At 35.7% G+C, this 22,683-nt stretch overlaps 1 protein-coding gene across 1 annotated transcript in view; it reads right to left on the reverse strand.

Moving 5' to 3' along the window:
* Positions 1–22,683, reverse strand: part of LOC144958699 (cardioacceleratory peptide receptor-like) — a 200,765-nt gene that overhangs the window by 167,092 nt on the left and 10,990 nt on the right. The window contains exon 2 of the mRNA XM_078890842.1: positions 14,267–15,046. Coding sequence (XP_078746968.1) covers positions 14,267–14,398 — 132 coding nt within the window. The 5' untranslated portion in view covers positions 14,399–15,046. The remainder of the gene's footprint in view (positions 1–14,266; positions 15,047–22,683) is intronic.

The following is a 22,683-nucleotide window of genomic DNA, read 5'->3' on the forward strand; positions in this document are numbered from 1 at the left end:
AAAGGCTTGAGTGACGTCATCTCGTTCTATCTTTCACGTACCAGCAAAAAAAAAAAGAAAAAAAAAGAAAAAAAAGAAAAAAAGAAAAACAACTGCTATGTGTAACCTTAAACGTTCATAGTCTGATTGATATAATTTAGTAAGATATAATCACCAAAATGGATGCAATTTTGTTACATTTCTTTGACTTTCCAAATTCTTTTAGGAGATGGGGGTCCCGATAGTTCAATAGATAGAATGCGCTTGGCCAAGGAGTTCACAACATTGCCATCCGGAAGTATAACGGACCAACACACAAAACTGTGTGTATCCATGAATGTTTATAGTCAGGTTAATACAGTTTAGTGAGAACAACTCACAAACGCGGATGGCAAAAACAATAACTAAGGCCTTGGTGACGTCATCTTCGAACTATCTATAGATAGTTCGAAGATGACGTCACTCAGGCCTTTGTTATTGTTTTTGATATCTATAGATAGTATGCAGATGACGTCACTCAGGCCTTTGCCATCCGCGTTTGTGAGTTGTTCTCACTAAACTGTATTAACCAGACTATAAAAGTTCATAGTTACACAGAGTTTGTGTGTTGGTCCGTTATACTTCCGGATGGCAATGTTGTGAACTCCTTGGCCAAGCGCATTCTATCTATAGATACTGTGCGCTTTGCTCATAACATTTCCATCTGGAAATATAACGGACTATAACACACAAAACTATGTGTAATCCTGGTCGTTTATAGTCTGGTTAATACAGTTTAGTGAGAATTACTCATAAACGTGGATGGCAAAAAAACAATAACAAAGACCGGAGTGACGTCAACTTCATACTATCTATTGAAGAAGTTCTCCCACCATGTCATGTTGTTAATAAGCACTGCACCAGTGGTATTTTTATTGATGCTATGCGTGTAGGTAAAATACTCACAACAGCCTTTAAGACACAGATAACAACTATGTGTAACCTGAAACGTTCATCGTCTGATTGATATAAATTACTGAGATGTAATCACCAGAATGGATGCAATTTTGTTACATTTCTTTGACTTTCCTTTTTTTAAAAAGGAAATGGGGGTCGCGATAGCTCAATAGATAGTTCGAAGATGACGTCACTCAGGCCTTTGTTATTGTTTTTGCCATCCGCGTTTGTGAGTTGTTCTCACTAAACTGTATCAACTAGACTATAAAAGTTCATGGTTACACAGAGTTTGTGTGTTGGTCCGTTATACTTCAGGATGGCAATGTTGTGAACTCCTTGGCCAAGCGCAATCTATCTTTCGACACCTGGCTAACCACGCCTCTCGGATAGTCGTCATAATGTAAACAAAGGCAGTGATTGGTAAACAAAGCAAACTACATATGATTTTTTACATCGATGGCATTAATCGTCTATAATATGATCGAGAAAATCGTGTGATAACTAATCACCCATCTGGCGATATAAAAACAATAGCAATGATCAGAGAGGGGTCGATTTCATTCCCGTTATTGTTTATAAACAATCAACCACCCTTGTCCGAGCACGTTTGAAGGTGTGTCACAAATTCCATGTTTTGATTGTTCAAAAATCGACTGGTTAATAGTTACCAACAGCCGTGACGTCACTTTTCGCGTAATGACACATAGTAACTTCGTAACTGGTTCTAAACTATCGGAGCAATGGCGGACGCCCTTATGAAATACTTCTCCGACGAGCATAAAAGTGTATACAGAGGAGAAAAGCATTATAAATCTGATCCAAGTTTTGACTTTTATACATTCTGATCACATGACATGTGAAAAAGTTCTAGCCATCATGAAGAACAAAAAGTGCCGATTTTTATTGCTTAGAACCAAGCTGCTCGTTGCTAGTTGCTGGGCGACGTGACATCAGACTATTGAACCCTATTGGTGTAGCACTTGCTTCACACGCAATGGGACCGAGATCGATTCCTCGTGAAGTCGAGGATTTATTTTTCAGACACCCCCCCCCCCACACCCCCACACACCCCCACTCCCATCCCACCCCCTGTCCACCCAGCATTAATTGGGTAGCTGGGCCTGTTGGAATTAGTTTCCGGAGACCTGTTTGTTTTCATGTCATGAATGACAACATCTTTTTCATATTTTAATTTAACAATCAATATATAATTTAACAATTAAGGGATACAGAGACCAATTGGCCTTTAAACACCCTGTAAAGATTCATCAAATCGACATGTGAACAAATATCAATCGGAAGAATAATATTTAACGAGGAAGAGATGCGTGAAATTATATGATTAGAAATAGAGAGAAAAATCTAAATTTTAAACAAAGAAAGAAAGAAAGAAAAGATTTCATCAATAATTATGATGACACACACAGATGTAACAAATTATCTTTTGAAAGCATTTAGAATGTTGGCGAATGGCTGTATTGCATCTGGTAATAAATATTTTTAAATCATCACATTGAGTGAACATTATTCTTGAATAAGTAAAAAATCTTTGTAGTCAATATTATCTATACCATGAATTAGTTTATACAACTGGATAAGATTCCCTTGTTTTCTTTTCTTCTTCTTCTTCTTCGTCTTGTGGAAACCTCCAATATTGTCGAGGATCACTCCACAGTTTGTAGGGTTTTAAATTTTAAATTTGCTTAAACTCTGCACATAATACTAATTAAAAAAAACAAACACATAGATTAAAAAGTTACGTTGTGAACTCTAGCAATCGCGTGAAGGCATGTTGGCAACAGTTTTCAGCCACTTCACTTTTATACTTTAAAGTCGGAAGTTTCAAAATCATTATTAATCTTTCCCATTAGGGCATATCTTCTATTTCAGTGAGCAATATTGTAGCACGTCTTTGTAAATTTTCTAAAAGTATTGACTGTCTTTTAACAAAGGGTTCCATATGCAATTTGCATACTCTAAGAGAGATCTTATGACTGACTTATATAAAGTTGCGAACATTTCGTATCCATGTAAACAAAAATTCTTGACATGAGTCCAATGACTTGTGTAGTTTTATTGATAACATTATGGATCTGAACATCAAAATTTAGATGAGAATCAAAAAATACTCCGATATTTCCCTGTATGTCAGTGACAGATAAACTCTTTGTTTCAGTTTCTTCAACAAGATATAAATTCATTGGAGTATTTCTATCAATATACAAAACTTTTACTTTTTCAATGTTAAGCTTTAATTTAAAGACTTCTAATTTTTTTGTTTTCTTGTCTTTGATAACGTTTTTTTTTAAAAAAAAGATTTTATTGATTTCCTAATTCTAACTCTTAATTGCATTTCTAATGCACACATAGTTGTTATAGTTTTCAGTTGACTTAACCTTAGCATACATTTGGAAAAGCTTATTCTTTAATATTGGTGCGGTTGTCTCATCGCGTCTGTTTACAAAATTAGTCTTTTATTTTATGTTCTAAAGATCAACTTGCAACGATCCTTTTATCTCCTCAAGATCTCCTCCTTTTTTCTTTTTTTTAGTTTGTAACAACATCACAATTTCCCTTATTTTAAGAACAAATTTCACGTGTTTCTAATTCGTATTGTAACGATACGGCTTGGATGAAAAATCAATTCAATCAGCTTTCGACAGCAGAGTTAGTGAGGAATTGAGAGCAAATTTCAATATAAAATGATTACCCAGATTAAACAATCAATTAAGATGGCCAATTAATTAATATTGTCAACATTTGGTTACAGAAATAATCAATTTTATATCGTTGACTGACATGGCATTCAGAATTTTTAATGTGTTTGTGTAAGCAAATAATAAAGTTTGAACTTGTTCCTACTTTCAACTGTTGGAAAATGTTCACACTCCTTACGATAAAGAAAACATTTTTAAAATTATTATTCAGATTTAGTGTATAAATTATACTATTTGAAGAAAAATCTCCGACAATAACTTAATGCTGTTTTGTAGAGCTTGTTTTTTTTAATAATTGGTATAATTAGTGTATAATTTTGTTCAAAATTGAGCTTTTATAGAGAGCAATATCCACCAAACGTGCTCAAAGCGCTTTACAATGGGCCCTTGGCCAACAGCAACACTTAACATGTAGGCGAGACATGAAGCCTGTTAGGCGATATTACAATTTTTCTGACAGTGACAACGCTGTTAATGGCCAGGTATTCATTTTACACCTAAGTACGGCGAGAGAATGGCGTGAGTAAAGAGCCTTTTTTCCAAGGACTCAACTATGCGCCGAGCGAGGTTCGAACCCTGGACCTTCCGATCAGAAAGTGAGGGTCATACCAATAGACCACATAGCCGACGAATTAGTGCTTACTACTTTTGAATTTGAGTTTAAATGTTTATTTTGTGTTTTGTTTCGGCATGACAGTTCACTAAAACATCTTGAAAATTAACGGTTCAGAGAGAGAAAGAGAGAGAGAGATAGATAGATAGATAGATAGATAGAGAGGAGGGAGAGAGAGAGTACGAGCATTCAAACCACATAGACTCCAATGATAATTTCGTCGCACAATGCACTGATCTTGAAACGGTTACTAACAATATTTTGTTAGAAGTTAAGACGGGATTAATTCGGGGGGGCATGCATAAAATCACAACCAATTAGAACTTAAAGTAGTCCTTCATAGCCATTTGGTCCATGGATCAGGAGTTTATCCCGGTTTCTATAGCGTGAAACGGACAATAACAATTTCTTGCTATCCTTTGGATAGGACGTAAGTACTTTCCGCCAAATCTAACAGACTCAGCAACCCATTCACTACTGTGTGAACAGGGGGTGGGTGGGGGGGGGGGTCAGAAAAAAATCTCGACTGCACCAAGGATCGATCTCGGTCCCTTTGCATGTGAAGCGAGTGCTCTACCAACTGAGCTATCGGGACCCCCTCAACCAATTATAAATGAGAGATGGTTCTCGAGCGAGGCACGCAGGATATTGATGAAGTTTGAGGCAAACAGGGCAAGTATTTTCCTCTTTATTTTAACGAACAACCGTACAAGGAAATGGGATCATTTGAAAAGGTCCTGTAGACTCGAAATTGTGAGCAAAGATCCTTTAAACGACATGAGTCAACTTTGCGCCGTTAAGAGTGGGGCTCGAACCAGGGACTTGCCGGTCCCAAGGCGAGTGTCGTACCACAAGAACACAAGCCCACAGTATTTGGCTGTATAGAAGGGACGAAATTAACGTCACTCAGCTTTTTTGTTATTATCTATAGACCGTCTTTCAGATATTAGCTCTCACTATAGATAGTTCGAAGATGACGTCACTCATGCCTTTGTTATTGTTTTTTGCCATCCGCGTTTATGAGTAATGCTCACTGAACTGTATTAACCTGACTATAAACGTTCATGGATACACACAGTTTTGTGTGTTGGTCCCTTAAACTTCCGGATGGCAATGTTATGAGCTTCTTAGCCAAGCGCATACTATCTATAATATATAGTTCGAAGTTGGCGTCACTCAGGTCTTTGTTATTGATTTTTTTATTGATTTTTTTTTTTTGCCATCCGCGTTTATGAGTAATTCTCACTATTAACCTGACGATCATGGTTACACAAAGTTTTGTGTGTTGGTCCATTATACTTCCGGATGGCAATGTTGTGAAATCCTGAGCCAAGCGCATTCTATCATTGAGACACCAAACAGACTATAGATAGTATGCAGATGACGTCACTCAGGCCTTTGTTATTGTTTTTGCCATCCGCGTTTGTGAGCTGTTCTCACTAAACTGTATTAACCAGACTATAAAAGTTCATGGTTACACAGAGTTTGTGTGTTGGTCCGTTATACTTTCGGATGGCAATGTTGTGAACTCCTTGGCCAAGTGCATTCTATCTATAAACATTAAAAATTACATACAGCCTTGCGTGTTAGTATGTTTAATCTGGCTGGCGGGTGTAGTGAGTATTTACTTAAACACATAACATATATACAAGTAAACGATTGAAGCCACTTATATAATGTGTTGGATATAGCTATTGTTTATTGTTTTGGCATGTTAAATCGATGGCAAATTGTTTCTTGGGCGACGTAGTATAACTGTATCAATAATAATATTATCTTACAGGTACAGCACAAACTACGCATAGCATCGTAAACGTTCTGGTTTTTATGATTGGGAAGCTATGCGTATGTAATTACAAGTCTGGTGAGAGTACGCAAACTATGCGCTGTTTTATCTATCTTCTTTGTGATTGGGATAGATATACTCTTTGTTTGTTTGTTTGTTTGTTTTGGTGTAATTTGTTGTTTGTTTGTTTTCATCAATAGTGGGTTAGTTACACTTACCTGAACTGGCGCTGATATAACCTCAATGTGTTGCAAGCGCCGTTAAACCCTTAAAAACAAAAACAAAAACAAAAAACACTTACCTGTTATTTCTAAACCCATTCTGAATGCCACGTCAGACAACGGTATCAATAGATAGTTCGAAAATGACGTCACTCAGGTCTTTGTTATTGTTTTTTTTTGCCATCCGCGTTTATAAGTAATGCTCACTGAAAAGTATTAACCCGACTATAAACGTTCATGGATACACACAGTTTTGTGTGTTGGTCCGTTATACTTCTAGATGGCAATGTTATGAGCTTCTTAGCCAAGCGGGTACTATCTAGAGTGGAGAGCCCGCAATATTGAGGGGAAATAAAGGCTATTGAAAGTTATTATTTTTTAAATTGAGCTTTTATATAAATAGAATGTGCTTGGCCAAGGAGTTCACAACATTGCCATCCGGAAGTATAACGGACCAACACACAAACTCTGTGTAACCATGAACTTTTATAGTCTGGTTAATACAGTTTAGTGAAAACAACTCACAAACGCGGATGGCAAAAACAATAACAAAGGCCTGAGTGACGTCATCTGCATACTATCTATAGAGCAATATCCGCTAAACGTGCCCAAAGCGCTTTAAGACCATCTACATTCAATTTTACTATTGATGTTCTGTGATATGGTTGGAAATATTTATTGGATTCTTATTATAAACCACACGCTTTGTACAGACAAAGGATTTCCGAGAGGATGAAAATAATTTATATTATTGTTATTATTATTATTTTTGTTGTTGTTGTTCTTCTTCTTCTTCTTCTTCTTCTTCTTCTTCTTCTTCTTCTTATTATTATTATTATTATTATTATTATTATTATTATTATTATTATTATTATTATTATTATTATTATTTATTATCATCGTCATCTTCATCATCATCATCATCATCATCATCATCATCATCATCATCATCATCATCATCATCATCATCATTATTATTATTATTATTGTTATTATTATTATCATTATTATTATTATTATTATTATTATTATTATTATTATTATTATTATTATCACCATCATTTTTATTATTAAACGTACCTATGATACGAGTGCCCTCCCTACCGAGTGAGTAATCGGACCCCCTAAGACAAGACAAGAAGTGTAAGAATGTATCAATAATATCTCTCATTAGATAATGGGGGTGATCCATATTACCATTCCATGTGCTCAAGGTCATTGGTCACATTGCAAAGTGAAAAGTGTTCACAGTTTGAAAAATATCCAACGTCACAATCGGTCACTTTGCTCAGCATGACTGCTGGGTATGTTGTAAACAAAGTAGCGTGTTTACGTTTATTTTGAAATATCCAATCGTTGAACAGCAACAAATCATATGATGTGATCGATGACTCGGTTGGACGAAAACATGGATAAAGATTGCCCCCATCACTAGACATGTCCAAAGAATTCGTGTGATTTTGTATTGTAACAAACCAGGACATTGACCTGCGCTAAACATGGCGAGGTTTGTTTTATTACAAGACAAGCCTTTGTTTGGCTTGATCCGACGTGAACCTATAGATAGAATGCGCTTGGCCAAGGAGTTCACAACATTGCCATCCGGAAGTATAACGGACCAACACACAAACTCTGTGTAACCATGAACTTTTATAGTCTGGTTAATACAGTTTAGTGAGAACAACTCACAAACGCGGATGGCAAAAATAATAACAAAGGCCTGAGTGACGTCATCTGCATACTATCTATAGGGAATGAGATTAGCGGAAGAGTAGTGTCCTTTGATTGGACGTTACCCATAGTCTGTGACGTCACTGGCGGAAAAGTTATTATAACTTTTCCGCCGGTGACGTCACAGACTATGGGTGACGTCCAATCAAGGACGCTACTCTTCCGCTAATCTCATTCCCTATTTACCAAGTCTAATAACCAAATTATTATAGTTGTGTCATTTTTGACGCGATGTCGAGTGTCATACCACAAGACTCAAGACAACATGGCCTCACACCTTATTGATTTCACAGCTTTGAGATTCTGAATCTTCGGATTTGAACTTTTTAGACTTCTGGCCTGACCCAACCCCATACTCAAAGAAGATGTACGGCAGTGAGGACGACCTCAGGACAACTGTGGGCTTCATTCACCAGACCGGACTGACCATGTGACGTGACGGGAACGAAGAAGAAGAAGAAGAACCTTTTAGACAAGTTGAAGGTTATTTTAAGCTACCGAAAAATGAAATATGTTATCTGGCTAAAAAAAAAAAAAAAAAAAAAAAAAAAAAAAAAAAAAAAAAAAAAAAAAATATATATATATATATATATATATATATATATATATATATATATTATATATATATATATATATATATATATATATATATATATATTAATGCGTTTTATCCGTACATGGCAATATTATTGTCATTTTCCGATAGGAAGGAAAACAAAGGGAGGGAATTTTCAGACAGCGTTTCCTTCCGGATCAGAGTAACTGTTCCTACGACAAGCGGAAGGATATTCAATTCTTGTCGGAAGTTAAATAATCTTTCGTCCTGTTTTCTTAAACGATTAAAACTTAAAACGATAAATTAAAGGCATTATGTACTCATTACCCTTGCAAGTGTGTATGTGTGTGTGTGTGTGTATGGATGTGTGTATGTATGTATGTGTGTGTTTTTTTCTTTTATGTATGTATGTGTGTGTGACATATTGTGTTTATGTGTAAGTTTTGTATTTGTCTCTGTGTGTGTGTGAGAGAGAGAGAGAGAGAGAGAGAGAGAGAGAGAGAGATAGATAGAGAGTATTGAGTTTATGATTGAGATGGCTGGTCTGTGTGTGCACATGAGAACAAAATAGGGAAATTGAGAGAGAAAAAGTGAAAGGAAGTGAGAATGATTGATTGATGGATAGATAGATAGATAGATAGATAGATAGATAGATAGATAGATAGATAGATAGATAGATAGATAGATAGATAGATAGATAGATAGATAGATAGATAGATAGATAGATAGATAGATAGATAGATAGATAGATAGATAGATAGATAGATAGATAGATAGATAGATAGATAGATAGATAGATAGATAGATAGATAGATAGATAGATAGATAGATAGATAGATAGATAGATAGATAGATAGATAGATAGATAGATAGATAGATAGATAGATAGATAGATAGATAAATAGATAGATAGATAGATAGATAGATAGATAGATAGATAGATAGATAGATAGATAGATAGATAGATAGATAGATAGATAAACATTTGAAATATAATTAAGATAGTTTGACTTCTACAACGTTGTTATCGAGCGTTGCTCTCATCAGGAAGTGGAAGTGAAAGTAGATAGATAGATAGATAGATAGATAGATAGATAGATAGATAGATGGATGGATGGATGGATGGATGGATGGATAGATAGATAGATAGATGGATGGATGGAGGGATAGATAGATAGATAGATAGATAGATAGATAGATAGATAGATAGATAGATAGATAGAGAGTGATAGAAAAGAGAGAGAGAGAGAGAGAGACAGAGAGACAAAGAGAGATAGAGCAAAATCCCCACCGTCTCCATCACTGATTGAAACCAAACAAATTAACAAATTAAATTAAGTCCATCACCTCAACATGCTATTACCTCGGGGTCAATTGGGACAAAATTTTGTTCCGGGTCTATAATGTGAGGCCCTCTAGACCAATGGTCCACAAGTCGCTGAAAGCACTTGTGGGATATAATAATAATAATAATAATAATAATAATAATAATAATAATAATAATAATAATAATAATAATAATAATAATAATAATAATAATAATAATAATAATAATAATAATAATAATATCAGAAGTTTCGGTCTGTCTTACCACCAATACGCTGATGATACACAATTGTACTGTGTTTCCAATACGAGAAATTTACAAGAAGTATCAGCCGATAGTAAGAATTGTATCCAAAGTGTGAAGAAATGGATGAATGAGAAAAGACTGAAACTGAATGATGATAAGACGGAGGTGCTGTATGGGGAACAGGAAGTTGAAAAGTGAAACAGAATTGAAGCTAGGTGATGCTTCCATTCAAATTGTTGACAAAGTGAAAAACCTTGGCACATTCTTAGACTCGGGACTGTCAGTGGAGCATCAGGTTAATAATTTGGTTAGATCGCTCTTTATCCAACTAAAAAAGATTGCTTCCATTAGACGGTTCATATCTGAGTATGTGACCAAGCACCTGGTTGTGTCCCTCGCACTATCAAAATTGGATTATTGTAATTCACTGTTGTTTGGCGTTTCGCAATATAATCTGAGACGTCTTCAGATTGTCCAAAACAGCGCTGCCAGACTAGTATTCATGAAGCGTAGGTGCGACTCTGCCAGACCTCTGCTTCAAGACCTGCATTGGCTGCCTGTTGAGAAAAGGATTAAATTCAAAGTTTGTGTTTTAGTGTATCGTTGTCTTGAAGGAACTGCCCCTTTCTACCTTTCGGAACTAATTGAAAGATATTAAAAACCCTGCCCCTTACGTTCGGCCAGTGATTCCACCAAAGTAGTTGTCCCTCGAATACGGAAAAATGCTGGAATGAGATCCTTTTCTCAATTCGGACCCGCCTTACTACGGAGCATTCGTGAAAAAGAATCTTTGTATATTTTTAAACTTTCGCTTTAAGCATATCTGTTTCGTCTTTAGTAGATGTTATGAGAAGCAAGATGGGTCTGTTTGCTTTGTGTTGTGTGTTGTGTGCGTGTGTGTGTGTGTGTGTGTGTGTGTGTGTATTTTTGCGTGTGTGAATGAGTATGTTTCAGCCAAAGTAATTTGTAATTTAAGCGCATAGAGTCTGGTGTTCCGCAGTTATATTATTTTTCGGACACAGACAACGCTGTTAAACGCCAGGTACTCGTTTTACACCTGAGTACAGTGAGAGAATGTGAGTAAAGAGTCTTTTCCAAGGACTCAACTATGCGTTGAACGAGGCTCGAACGCAGGACCTTCCTATCCGAAAGCGAGTGTCATACCACAAGACCACATAGCCGCACACATGTCCATATACATACGACGTATGCTCATTTTCAGGTCTGATAACCCAAATTCATTTTTGTAATGGACATATTCTCAAACCACCGAAAAATATAGTATCACAGCAATGTAAAACCGGCGTGGCTTAGCGGTAAAGTCTTTTCGTTCGTAGCGAAAAAGTTCGAATACCCGCTGCGCTGTGTGGCCTTGAGTAAGTCACCTCGCCCTAGCTCGATTTGCGGCGCTGCACTGCTGCTGACGCCTGGGTTATTATAGCCTTCCCTTGGAATAGACCCTAGAGTCAAATTTTCCCTATGAGATGAATAAAGAGAATTTAATTTTATTATATTTATTTTATGATGGCGTTCTGTTATCAGAGCTGCATGTATGTGTTCCTTGGCCATATATAAACCAAACAGTTTTAACATTTTTAAAATGACATAAATGGCAAATATAGATAGAATGCGCTTGGCCAAGGAGTTCACAACATTGCCATCCGGAAGTATAACGGACCAACACACAAACTCTGTGTAACCATGAACGTTTATAGTCAGGAGAATACAGTTTAGTGAGAACAACTCACAAACGCGGATGGCAAAAACAATAACAAAGGCCTGAGTGACGTCATCTTCGAACTATCTATAGAGAATTGTCTTTTTTATCAAACTATATCAATAACTCAACTTCTATAAAATGCGACATGTCCATTTTACTAGATAGAACGTTTGACAACAAATATCATGAGGCTATTGAGTTCTCTGTCCAAAGTTTATGGACCTTTGAGAAACTGTTTCGGCTATTCTATTGTTGCTAGATTGCCAGGTTTTGCTTTTTGTTTTGTTTTGTTTGTTTGTTTTTGTTTGTTTTGGGGGTTTTTTTTCTTTAGTTTTTGTTTTTTGTTGTTGTTTTTTTTTTGTTTGTTGATTTTTTTTTGTTTATTTGTTTGTTTTTTGTGGGTTTTTTTATTCTATGTTTTCACCTGGCACTTCTCTATCGCCGTTGTACATAATATTGATATAAGTCCCCGCTCCACACTTGTTCTCATTGTCAGTGTTTTGAATGGAACTAGACCAAACCAATCCTCTACAATAAACTGACAAAATGCCATTTTTTCTCATTGTCAGTGTTTTGAATGGAACTAGACCAAACCAATCCTCAACAATAAACTGACAAAATGTCATTTTTTCTCATTGTCAGTGTTTTGAATGTAACTAGACCAAACCAATCCTCTACAATAAACTGACAAAATGCCATTTTTTCTCATTGTCAGTGTTTTGAATGGAACTAGACCAAACCAGTCTTCAACAGCAAACTGACAAAATGCCATTTTCCTCATTGCGTCCAGAAAATATTTTTAGCTCAAATATTGATAGCAATCTTAGTTCATCGATAATTAAAGTAAAAATTAAATCAAACCAAAATTTAAAAAATAAAAGCTCTTTTGTGTTTTTATTTTTTGTTTTGTTTTGGTTTGTTTTTTTGGGTTTTTTTTTTTTTTTGTTTTAATTAATTGTAATTTGATTATTTGTTTCTTCTTTGCCTTGTTTATTTATTTTTTCTTAGTTCATGCTTTTTCATTTTTTTTTTAGGTTTGTTTTAGTTTTGTTTTTTATATTTTTTGTTGTTTTTTTATGTTTTCTTTTGTTTTATTGTTTTTTGTCTTGTTTTGTTTTTCAAGGACACGGCAATTTGAGTTTTTCTAATATTATTCCCATGATATTTTCTAAATGGTTTGTATGTAAACTGAAAGGTGGATTTAGACCTGGGGTGTCCTCTCAAATAGATGATGTAAAGGATGTTCAAATTGGTCATCGATTTACTAAGCGTCCGTAGATTGGCGCCTAGAGCTGTTTGTATATGGAATAGGCGCGGTATAAATGATCTAAGTTATTTTATTATTGTTAATAATCATTGGAAAATGTCAGTAATTTCCGGATTTCCGGGTAATCATTTTTTTTCTTGTTGATGATGACGATGATGATGGTGGTGGTGGTGGTGGTAGTGAGGACGATGATAATGATGATGCTGACGATGATGATGATGATGATGATGATGATGATGATGATGATGATGATGATGATGATGATGATGATGATGATGACAATGATGATGATATATGATGATGATGTTGATGGTGGTGATCGTGGTAGTGGTGGTGGTGGTGGTGGTGATGATGATGATGATGATGATGATGATGATGATGATGATGATGATGATGATGATGATAACGATGACAACGACGAAGACAATGATTATGGTGACGGTGTTGAAAATGACGATAAAGGCGACGATTATGATGACGACAACAACGATGACTATAATGTTGATGATGATCATGACGACGACAACATCGTCGACGACGAATGATGATGGTGATGAAATGATGGTAATGATGATGATGATGATGACGATGATGTCCAAACCAAACCACATATTGTTTTTGTTTGTTTTTAAGGGTTTTACGGCGCTTGCAACAAATTTAGGTTATATCAGCGCCAGTAAAAAAGGAAGAAAATGGGACAGTAAAAAGTTCTAGAATTACAATTAAAGCATCCAAGAAAAAGTAAGACAGAGGGGAACTGGGAACAAATAGGGATCAGATGTAGATTCCAAGAGCATACCATCAATGTTATTAGTTTGAGATCACCAATAAGTCTCATCCGGACACAAGCACGGCCCCCACTAAGAGGAATACACTCAAATGCTTACAATATAAATTAGAACAAATAAATAATACATAACAGAGAGATGATTTACAAGGAAAAAATATCATCTCCCAAAACAATAACTATGCATTCGACTGTTTCCCTCCCAGCCAGGACCCCGACCAGGGCCAGGACAAAACCAAGCAATCTCATTCCGAGACAAAGACAGAATGCAAGTTGGAAAACAGATATAGGGGGATAGAAGACACAATATGTACCTCCCTGCCCACTATGGGAGGTCAGGAACCCCACCCAGAAACCAAACCAAACCACATACTACTTACCTGATAAAAGTAGAAACTATCAGCCTTGGTAACGTTGGAGGCCGTTGACAAATCAAAATGGCCGCTAGTCGTTGTGACGTCATCATCAATGGAAGACACGTAGGTCTGGTAAATTCTCTTTGTCTCCTCCATGTCGGTTCAGATTCCTTCCGTCTTGTCCAGGGGGTAGTAGGTGAAACGTTGAAGTAATCAATCAGTGTAATCCAAGTGACCTCTTTACACAATTGAGTTGTCTTATCCTTGACGAATATTATTGTTGTTTGTTAAGCGCTTTGAGCACGTTTAGTGGATATTGCGCTTTATAAAGAAAAGCTCCAAAATAAAGCTCGTTTCACATATGTGCTTTATAATTGTAAAAACAGTAAAAATATTCACTTTAGAGAATGACTTGCACTTGCTAGTTATTTTTGATAGATACAAACTTTGTATGCTTTTATAATTAAAATGTATTCATCTGTAGTTTTAGGTGCCTTCTGGTCCATTTATCGTCGATCTCTCTATCAGTAGTACGCAAGACTCCCTTGTCTTAGAATGAATGAAGCTGACGTTACTTTGTTATTGTTTTTTTAGACCGCCAGTTGGGTTGATTTGTTCTAAATACTTTTATCAGTCAAACTATAATCCTTTAGGGTTATACATAATGATTATGTGTTTTTGGTAAGATTGATTTGGCAGGCAGAATTGATGTGTATTTTACTTAAATGCACATCATCGATAGAATGAATTAAGTAGACGTCATTCGAATCTTTATTGTTCTTTGTGTGTTTGATTTTTGACCGCCTGTTGGGTGATAAGTTATGGTTTTTAACAGATTATAAACGTTAGTTAATAGTTACACATAGTTGTGTGTTTTGAATTGAGTACATTACCTATACGAATATCATATATATATATATATAATATATATATATATATATATATATATATATATATATTATATATTCTCATCGCTCTCTCTATCTCTCTCTCACTCTCTCACTCTCTCTCTCTCTCTCTATCTATCTATCTATCAATCTATCTATCTATCTATCTATCTCATTATCGAATTATGTAATGTTGCATTAAGCACCCTGTAATGCAACCCGAACGTCCAGTGCATCTGTTCTCGTATATTAACTTGAATCTTATATTCAATTTCACATTGTTATTTATTACTTCGAGCTTCGAGCAGCAACATTTACAATACCTAATATCATGATAACATCACCGTGTTAATAATAATAATAATAATAATAATAATAATAATAATAATAATAATAATAATAATAATAATAATAATAATAATAATAATAGGTTAAACAAAAGAAGCTGATCGATTTATCTGGACAATTCTCACTTTACAATTTTCTTTACAATGTTCCCAATTTGACGAACACGTGGATTGTTCTCTCCTTAACGTTGACAGATTATCGATATGCTTGTTTATATTATCACTACTATTATTATTATTATCATCATTATTACTATTGTTATTATTATTAGTATTATTATTATTATTATTATTATTATTATTATTATTATTATTATTATTATTATTATTATTATTATTATTATTATTTTTATTATTATTATTATTATTACTATTATTATTATTATTTATTATTATTATTATTATTATTATTATTATTATATTATATTTATTATTATTATTATTATTATTATTATTATTATTATTATTATTATTATTATTATTATTATTATTACCATCAATATTAACATTCTTATCATTATTATTCTAATATTTTTTTTTAATATTTGAGATATATTGTATTTATAATGCACCAATCACCACAGACAGCAGGTTTTACGCGCTAACATTCGAGAGAAAAAAGGGCTTTTCAAGTTGTTTTTTTTTTAAGCTCTTTAGACATGATGCCCTTTTCAAAGTATTGGGTGGAATTATATTGGGCACGATACCTTTGTCACTGATATTTTCCTTTTCATGATCCTGATAAAGCGAAGAATTATAATAAAAAATTGAGCTTTATATAGCGCCATATCCACTAAATGTGCTCAAAGCGCTTTACAAGGGGTCCCCGGTCAACAGCAACATTTAACATGTAGGACGGCACATGCTGCCTGTCAGGCGATATAACAATTTTTCGGACAAAGACAACGCTGTTAACGACCAGGTACTTATTTTACACCTGAGTACGGTGAGAGAAAGTGAGTAAAGAGACTTTTCCAAGGACTCAACTATGCGCCGAGCGCGAGGCTCGAACCCAGGACCTTGCGATCCGAAAGCGAGTGGCATACCACTAGACCACATAGGCGCACTAACTATAATAAAGGTAACTCCGTGCGGCTATGTGGTCTTGTGGTTTGACACTCCCTTTCGGATAGGAAGGTCCTAGATTCGAGCCTCGCTCGGGGCATAGTTGAGTCCTTGAAAAAGGCCCTTTACTCATAATATTCGCTCACCGTACTCAGGTGTAAAATGAGTACCTGGCCGTTAACAGCGTTGTCTCTGTCGGAATATAAATTGTATTATCGCCGAACAGGCGTCATCTCTCCATTCTACATGTTACGTGTTGCTGTTGGTAAGGAACCCTTTGTAAAGCGCTTTGAGCACGTTTAGTGGACTTTGGGCGATATCAAAGTTAACTCACTCAATCCTAGAGATTTTTTGCTACTTTCTAAAATTGGAAAAAAATATGTATTAAAAATGAGCATGTACATAGATATTTTTATTCAACTACCATTAACATGTAAAAATTAAGAACATTAGCTTTGAAAAAAAGCCAATAATTTGTCTCAGAAAAAATGTAATACATAGGCATGGGGTAAAAGTAACACGGGTAAACTAAGGATATAGTCGGTGTTAGGGTTGAGTGAGTTAAACAAAGAAAAGAAGATAACTTACACCAATAACTTATAGTAATATAAACATTTCAAAGGGCGAATCGATTTCTAGCAATGATCCAAACTCACAAATCACACATCGCAAGTATAGGTCTTTGTTATTGTTTTGTGCCATCCGCGTTTATGAGTAATGCTCACTGAACTGTATTAACCCGACTATAAACGTTCATGGATACACACAGTTTTGTGTGTTGGTCCGTTATACTTCCGGATGGCAAAGTTATGAGCTTTTCAGCCAAGCGCATACTATCTATATAATATTATAGTGATAATGAGCAAAATGGTCATGGCCACAACACTAAGCCTTGTCTCTTCTGGCCCCTGTAATGATAATCTTGTAATAGGCAGTCACTGATAAAGGGACTGAAGAGCATAATTTGCGTTCTCTGATAATAATATAGATATATTGAAGTTAACGTCATTCAGGCCTTGTTTATTGTTTTTTACCATCCACTTTTATGAGTAATTCTCACTGAACTGTATTAACCAGACTATATATCTCAACGTTCAAGGTTACACATAGTTTTGTGTGTGGGTCCGTTATACAATGTGGCAATGTTGTGAGCTTCTTAGCCAAGCGCATACTATCTATACCGATGAGTCCATGGGCGTTTGGTATTCTGAGACAGCCTGTTGAATAGAAACAAAACAAGAGATGAATTTAAAATGAAGAAAAGAATATAATTAAAATTAAATAAGTGGAGTACAGTGGTTATGGCACTGGTCATTTTACCTGAAGGTCCCTGGCTCAAGTTCTTGTCTGCTGTGCACTGGAATAACAAATATCTGAAATATTGGCCAGAAGTCTCGTCTCGTCCTTAAAATATTGATCAATTGGATTCAGTAGTCTGACGTCACGCCTCCCGGCAACGGCGGCCATCTTGGTTCTAAACAAAGAAAATCATTACTTTTTATTCATCATGCTGGCGAGAACTTTTCATATGCCTTGTGATCAGAATGTGAAAAAGTCAAAACATGATCAAATTTATGTTTTTTTCCTCTGGATACGCTTTTATGCTCGCCGGAGAAATATTTCATACGGCGTCCGCCATTGTTCCGATAGTTTAGAGCCAGTGTTACTTAGTTACCATGCGTCATTAGGAAGGAAGTGACGTTACGACTGTTGAAGAGTATTACAAAACGATCGACCTATATATATATATATATATATATATATATATATATATATATGTATATGTGTGTTGTGTGTGGTGTGTACATGTGTGTGTGCGATAGTGTTGTGGAATGTGGTTGCGGCGGGGGGGAGGGGGGGAGGCGCGGGGGGTGGGGGGGGGATGAAGGGGGGAGGAGGGGTAGGGGGGGGGTAAGTGGAGTCGGGAGGGGGGGGGGGGGGGGAAGGGGGGGGGGAAGGAAAGGGGGGGGGAGGCCAAATAACCCTTCCCCCCCCCTTTCCTTTCCCCCCCCCCCCCCCTCCCGACCCCATTATACCCCTCCTCCCCCTCTTCCCTCCCCCCCCCCGCCGAAACCACATTCCACAACACTATCACACACACACATGTACACACCACACACAACACACCTACACGCATACACACACACACACAAACACACACACACACTCATAATATAAGCATGAGAGCACATCACAATACACATCAACACTAATCACCACTACACAACGAAACAACTTTAGTTTGGAGTAAGAACTTTTCTACGGACATTACAATGGTAGTTTGGAAATGAAGAAAGAATGTCCTGAATTTGTTGAAAGTATTTATAAATTTGATGTAATTTTGTTAAGTGAGACGTGGACGAATGAGAGAAGTAATTTAATGTTAGATGGCTACTGTGAACCGTTCTGCAAACACCGTAAAAGAAAATCAAGGGCCAAACGGGATTCGGGTGGGTTAGTGTGTTATTTCAGGAAGCGTTTGGAAAAGGGTGTGTCACTTGTAGATTGGGAGTATGAAGATGGTATGTGTTTTAAATTAGATAAGGAACATTTTGGATGGAATGAAAGTGTATATTTATTATTTGTCTACATGAGGCCGTATGGATCAACGCGTAGCGATTTTGACGATAATGTAAGTTGTTTTGATGAACTGTTAAATCAATTGACAAAAGTGACCGATCAGGGAGGGATTATAGTAGCAGGAGACATGAATGCAAGGACGGCGGAGAGAGAGGATTGTTTGACTGTTGACATTAGAGAGAACCAGACAGAAGAGCTTTCGGTAGAGAATGTTTTATGTGAAAGAGATTTCTTATGTAATGACATGACAGTTAGACGTTTTAATAAGGACAAAAAAGTAAATGACTATGGACTGAAATTACTCCAATTATGTTACACATGTGACCTTGCAATATTAAATGGGAGAACAGGGGAGGATAAAATGAAGGGATGCACAACGTTTGGCAATAAAAAAGGGGAGAGTACAATCGACTATGTTATTTGCAATAAGCGGGTTATAGGAAATGTGTGTGGTTTTAACGTCCATGAAACAAATGAAATGTCAGACCATAAGATAATATCGTTTACTTTGAAATTAAATAATAGTGAGAATAGACGGGAGGTAAGTGACGGTTTAGATGGGGTTATGTTGACAAAGTGGAAAGAGGATAAGAAGGAGAATTACGTTACATTATTAAATACAGAAGTGTGTCATAATAAGGTGAGCAATCTAATATATTTGGTACAAACTAACACAGATCCAGAGGTATTAGAGGGTAATATAGTCGAGTTAACAGATATTTTAACAGAAGCAGGGATAGATCATGTAGTTAGGATAGAGGGGAGAGGGGATAAACAAAGGAAAGGGAGAAGAAAGAAAGCACCATGGTATAACGAAGCTTGTCAGATCCAACGCAAAGTATTCACTGAACGAGCACATAAGTTTATAGAGACGGGGACAGGGGAAAACAGGACATTGATGTGTAAGGAAAGGAATAAATACAGGAAGGTATGTAGGATTAACAAAAGAAATTACAGTCGCAAAAAAGCGCAACATTTATTGGATTTAAGTAAGCATGAACCCCAGAACTTTTGGAAGGAAATAAAAAGAAATTCAGTATCACGAAGAGAGCTGCCAGATATAAACTTCTACGACCATTTTAAAACTTTAGCAAATAAAGAATCAGGGGTTGGGGAGATGGGTAGGGCGGAGATTGCAGAGGTAGAAAAGGATGTGGGAAGGAATATTATAGATATAGACATTTTAGATAAGCCAATCGAGATGGGGGAACTACACAAAGCAATTAAGGCTCTTAAACGCGGCAAAGCTACTGGAGTGGATAATATGTTAAATGAATTTATTATTAATGCAACTTCAGAAATCAAATTACTGATTTTATCAATTTTCAATAAGATACTGGAATTGGAATATTTCCCTTGATATGGAGTCAGGGTAGAATTGTGCCGATTTTTAAAAAGGGAGATGAAAGAGATGTGAACAATTATAGAGGGATAACAATAATGAGTTGTATAGGAAAACTGTTTACAAGAGTGATGAATGAAAGACTAAATGTATGGGTGGAGGGAGAGAATGTGTTAAACGAGGTTCAATATGGATTTAGAAAGGGAAGGAGCACAGCAGATTGCCATTTTATTCTACATGGAATTATCGAGATATTGCTATCTAAAGGGAAGAAGCTACATTGTGCGTTTATCGACTATGAAAAAGCATATGACCTTATTGACAGATCCGCATTATTTACAAAATTGATCAAATCCGGTGTGAGCTCGAAATTTGTCAAGCTATTTAGAAACATGTATTCAAAGGTTGAGCTGGCCACAGGAGGTAAAGGTCAACAACAATTTTTTAAATCAAACAGCGGATTATTACAGGGTGAAAGCACTTCGCCACTTTTGTTTTCGCTGTTTGTTAATGATCTTGAAAGTAAATTAAGTGAAGATTCCATAGGATTACAAATACAGGATATTACAATTAAATTGCTCATGTTTGCAGACGATATGGCAATAATCAGTGAAACAAAAGAGGGTTTGCAGAACGGTTTAGACTCTTTACAAGAATATTGTATACAATGGGGAATAAAGGTAAATATCAGTAAAACAAAAATCGTAGTATTTAAAAAGGGAGGGAAAACTGGGCAACAAGACAAATGGTCATATCAGGGTAAAAGTATTGAAGTAATCTCGTCATTCAAGTATCTAGGCTGTCATTTTAGCGCATCGGGATCTCTTACAAAATGTACACAAGAAGTAACAAACTCAGCCAGAAGAGCACTATTTTCACTTAGAAAGTATTTTAACACTAACACAGAAATTTTACCACAGATGCAAATGAAACTGTTCAATAGTACCATCTTACCAATACTGAATTATGGGGCAGAAATATGGGGTTTAAGAAGAGCTGATCCAATTGAAAGATTTCACCTCGGTTTTCTTAAATCCATTCTATGTGTTAAGCACAGCACACCAAACTGTTTTGTTTATGGGGAATTGGGGGTGTATCCTTTGCATATTGAAAGAAAAATGAAAGTTATTAAGTATTGGTTGAAACTTATTCGCCCAGGAAATAATGATTGCTCATTCACTCATGCAGTATACAAAGAACTTGTGCAATTGAATATTAATGAACCAAACACAACAACTTGGGTAAGTCTGGTGAAGCAGTTGCTGGATAGGAGCGGAATGGGCCATTATTGGGTTAAACAAAATGTGAAAAATGAAAATTACTTTCTGGCGGTTTTAAAACAACGCTTGGATGACATGTTTCTACAAGAGTGGCACGCTGAGATGTCGATGACGACGTCTGGACGGCTGTATAAACACATTAAAGACACCTTTGAGTTAGAACCATATATGAAACTGTGTAATAAATCTTACAGAGTTGCCATCTCAAAAATCAGATTGAGTTCTCATTTGTTTTATATAGAAAGGGGTAGATGGGGCACAAGAAAAGTAGATAGAAATGATCGTAAATGTCCTACTTGTGACGTAATAGAAGACGAATACCATTGTCTAATTGAATGTTCGAGGTATACGCAAGAGAGAAGAAATTGCCTGCCGGAAAAACTGAAAAATAAACCAAGTATGTTTGAATTTATCAAATTTTTGAAATGCAGAGACAGTAGACAGCAAGGTGATTTAGGTAGACTTTGTTTTAAGGTACAGATCGAACACAAGAAATATTTACAAGTATAATTGTGGTTTCCACGGCAAGGAAAACTTATTAAAATTGATGATAGAGAGAATAATGCGATTGTTTGTTTGTTTTCATTTGTTTTTGTCTGTTTAGTAACTGCAGTTCTGATACTAAGATGTGGTATATTATACAAAATATGACATGTTATATATATATAAATATATATATATATATATATTATATATTATATAAGTTATGTGTGTGTGTGTGTGAGTGTGTATTTGTGTGAGAAAGTGGGGTGGGGGGGGGGGGGGGGGGGAATTGGGCATGGATATTAAAATATTGTATAATAGTTTACCATGATAAAGATTAGTTGCGATTGCACAATTGGCTTATTGTTGTTGTTATTATTGTTATTATTATTGTCATTATTGTTGTTATTATTATTATTATTGTTATTATTATTATTGTTGTTATTATTATTGTTAT

This window comes from Berghia stephanieae, chromosome 13 (assembly GCF_034508935.2).
Source record: "Berghia stephanieae isolate SIO BIC M18660-M18661 chromosome 13, UCSD_Bste_1.3, whole genome shotgun sequence".
Classification (NCBI taxonomy): domain Eukaryota; kingdom Metazoa; phylum Mollusca; class Gastropoda; order Nudibranchia; family Aeolidiidae; genus Berghia; species Berghia stephanieae.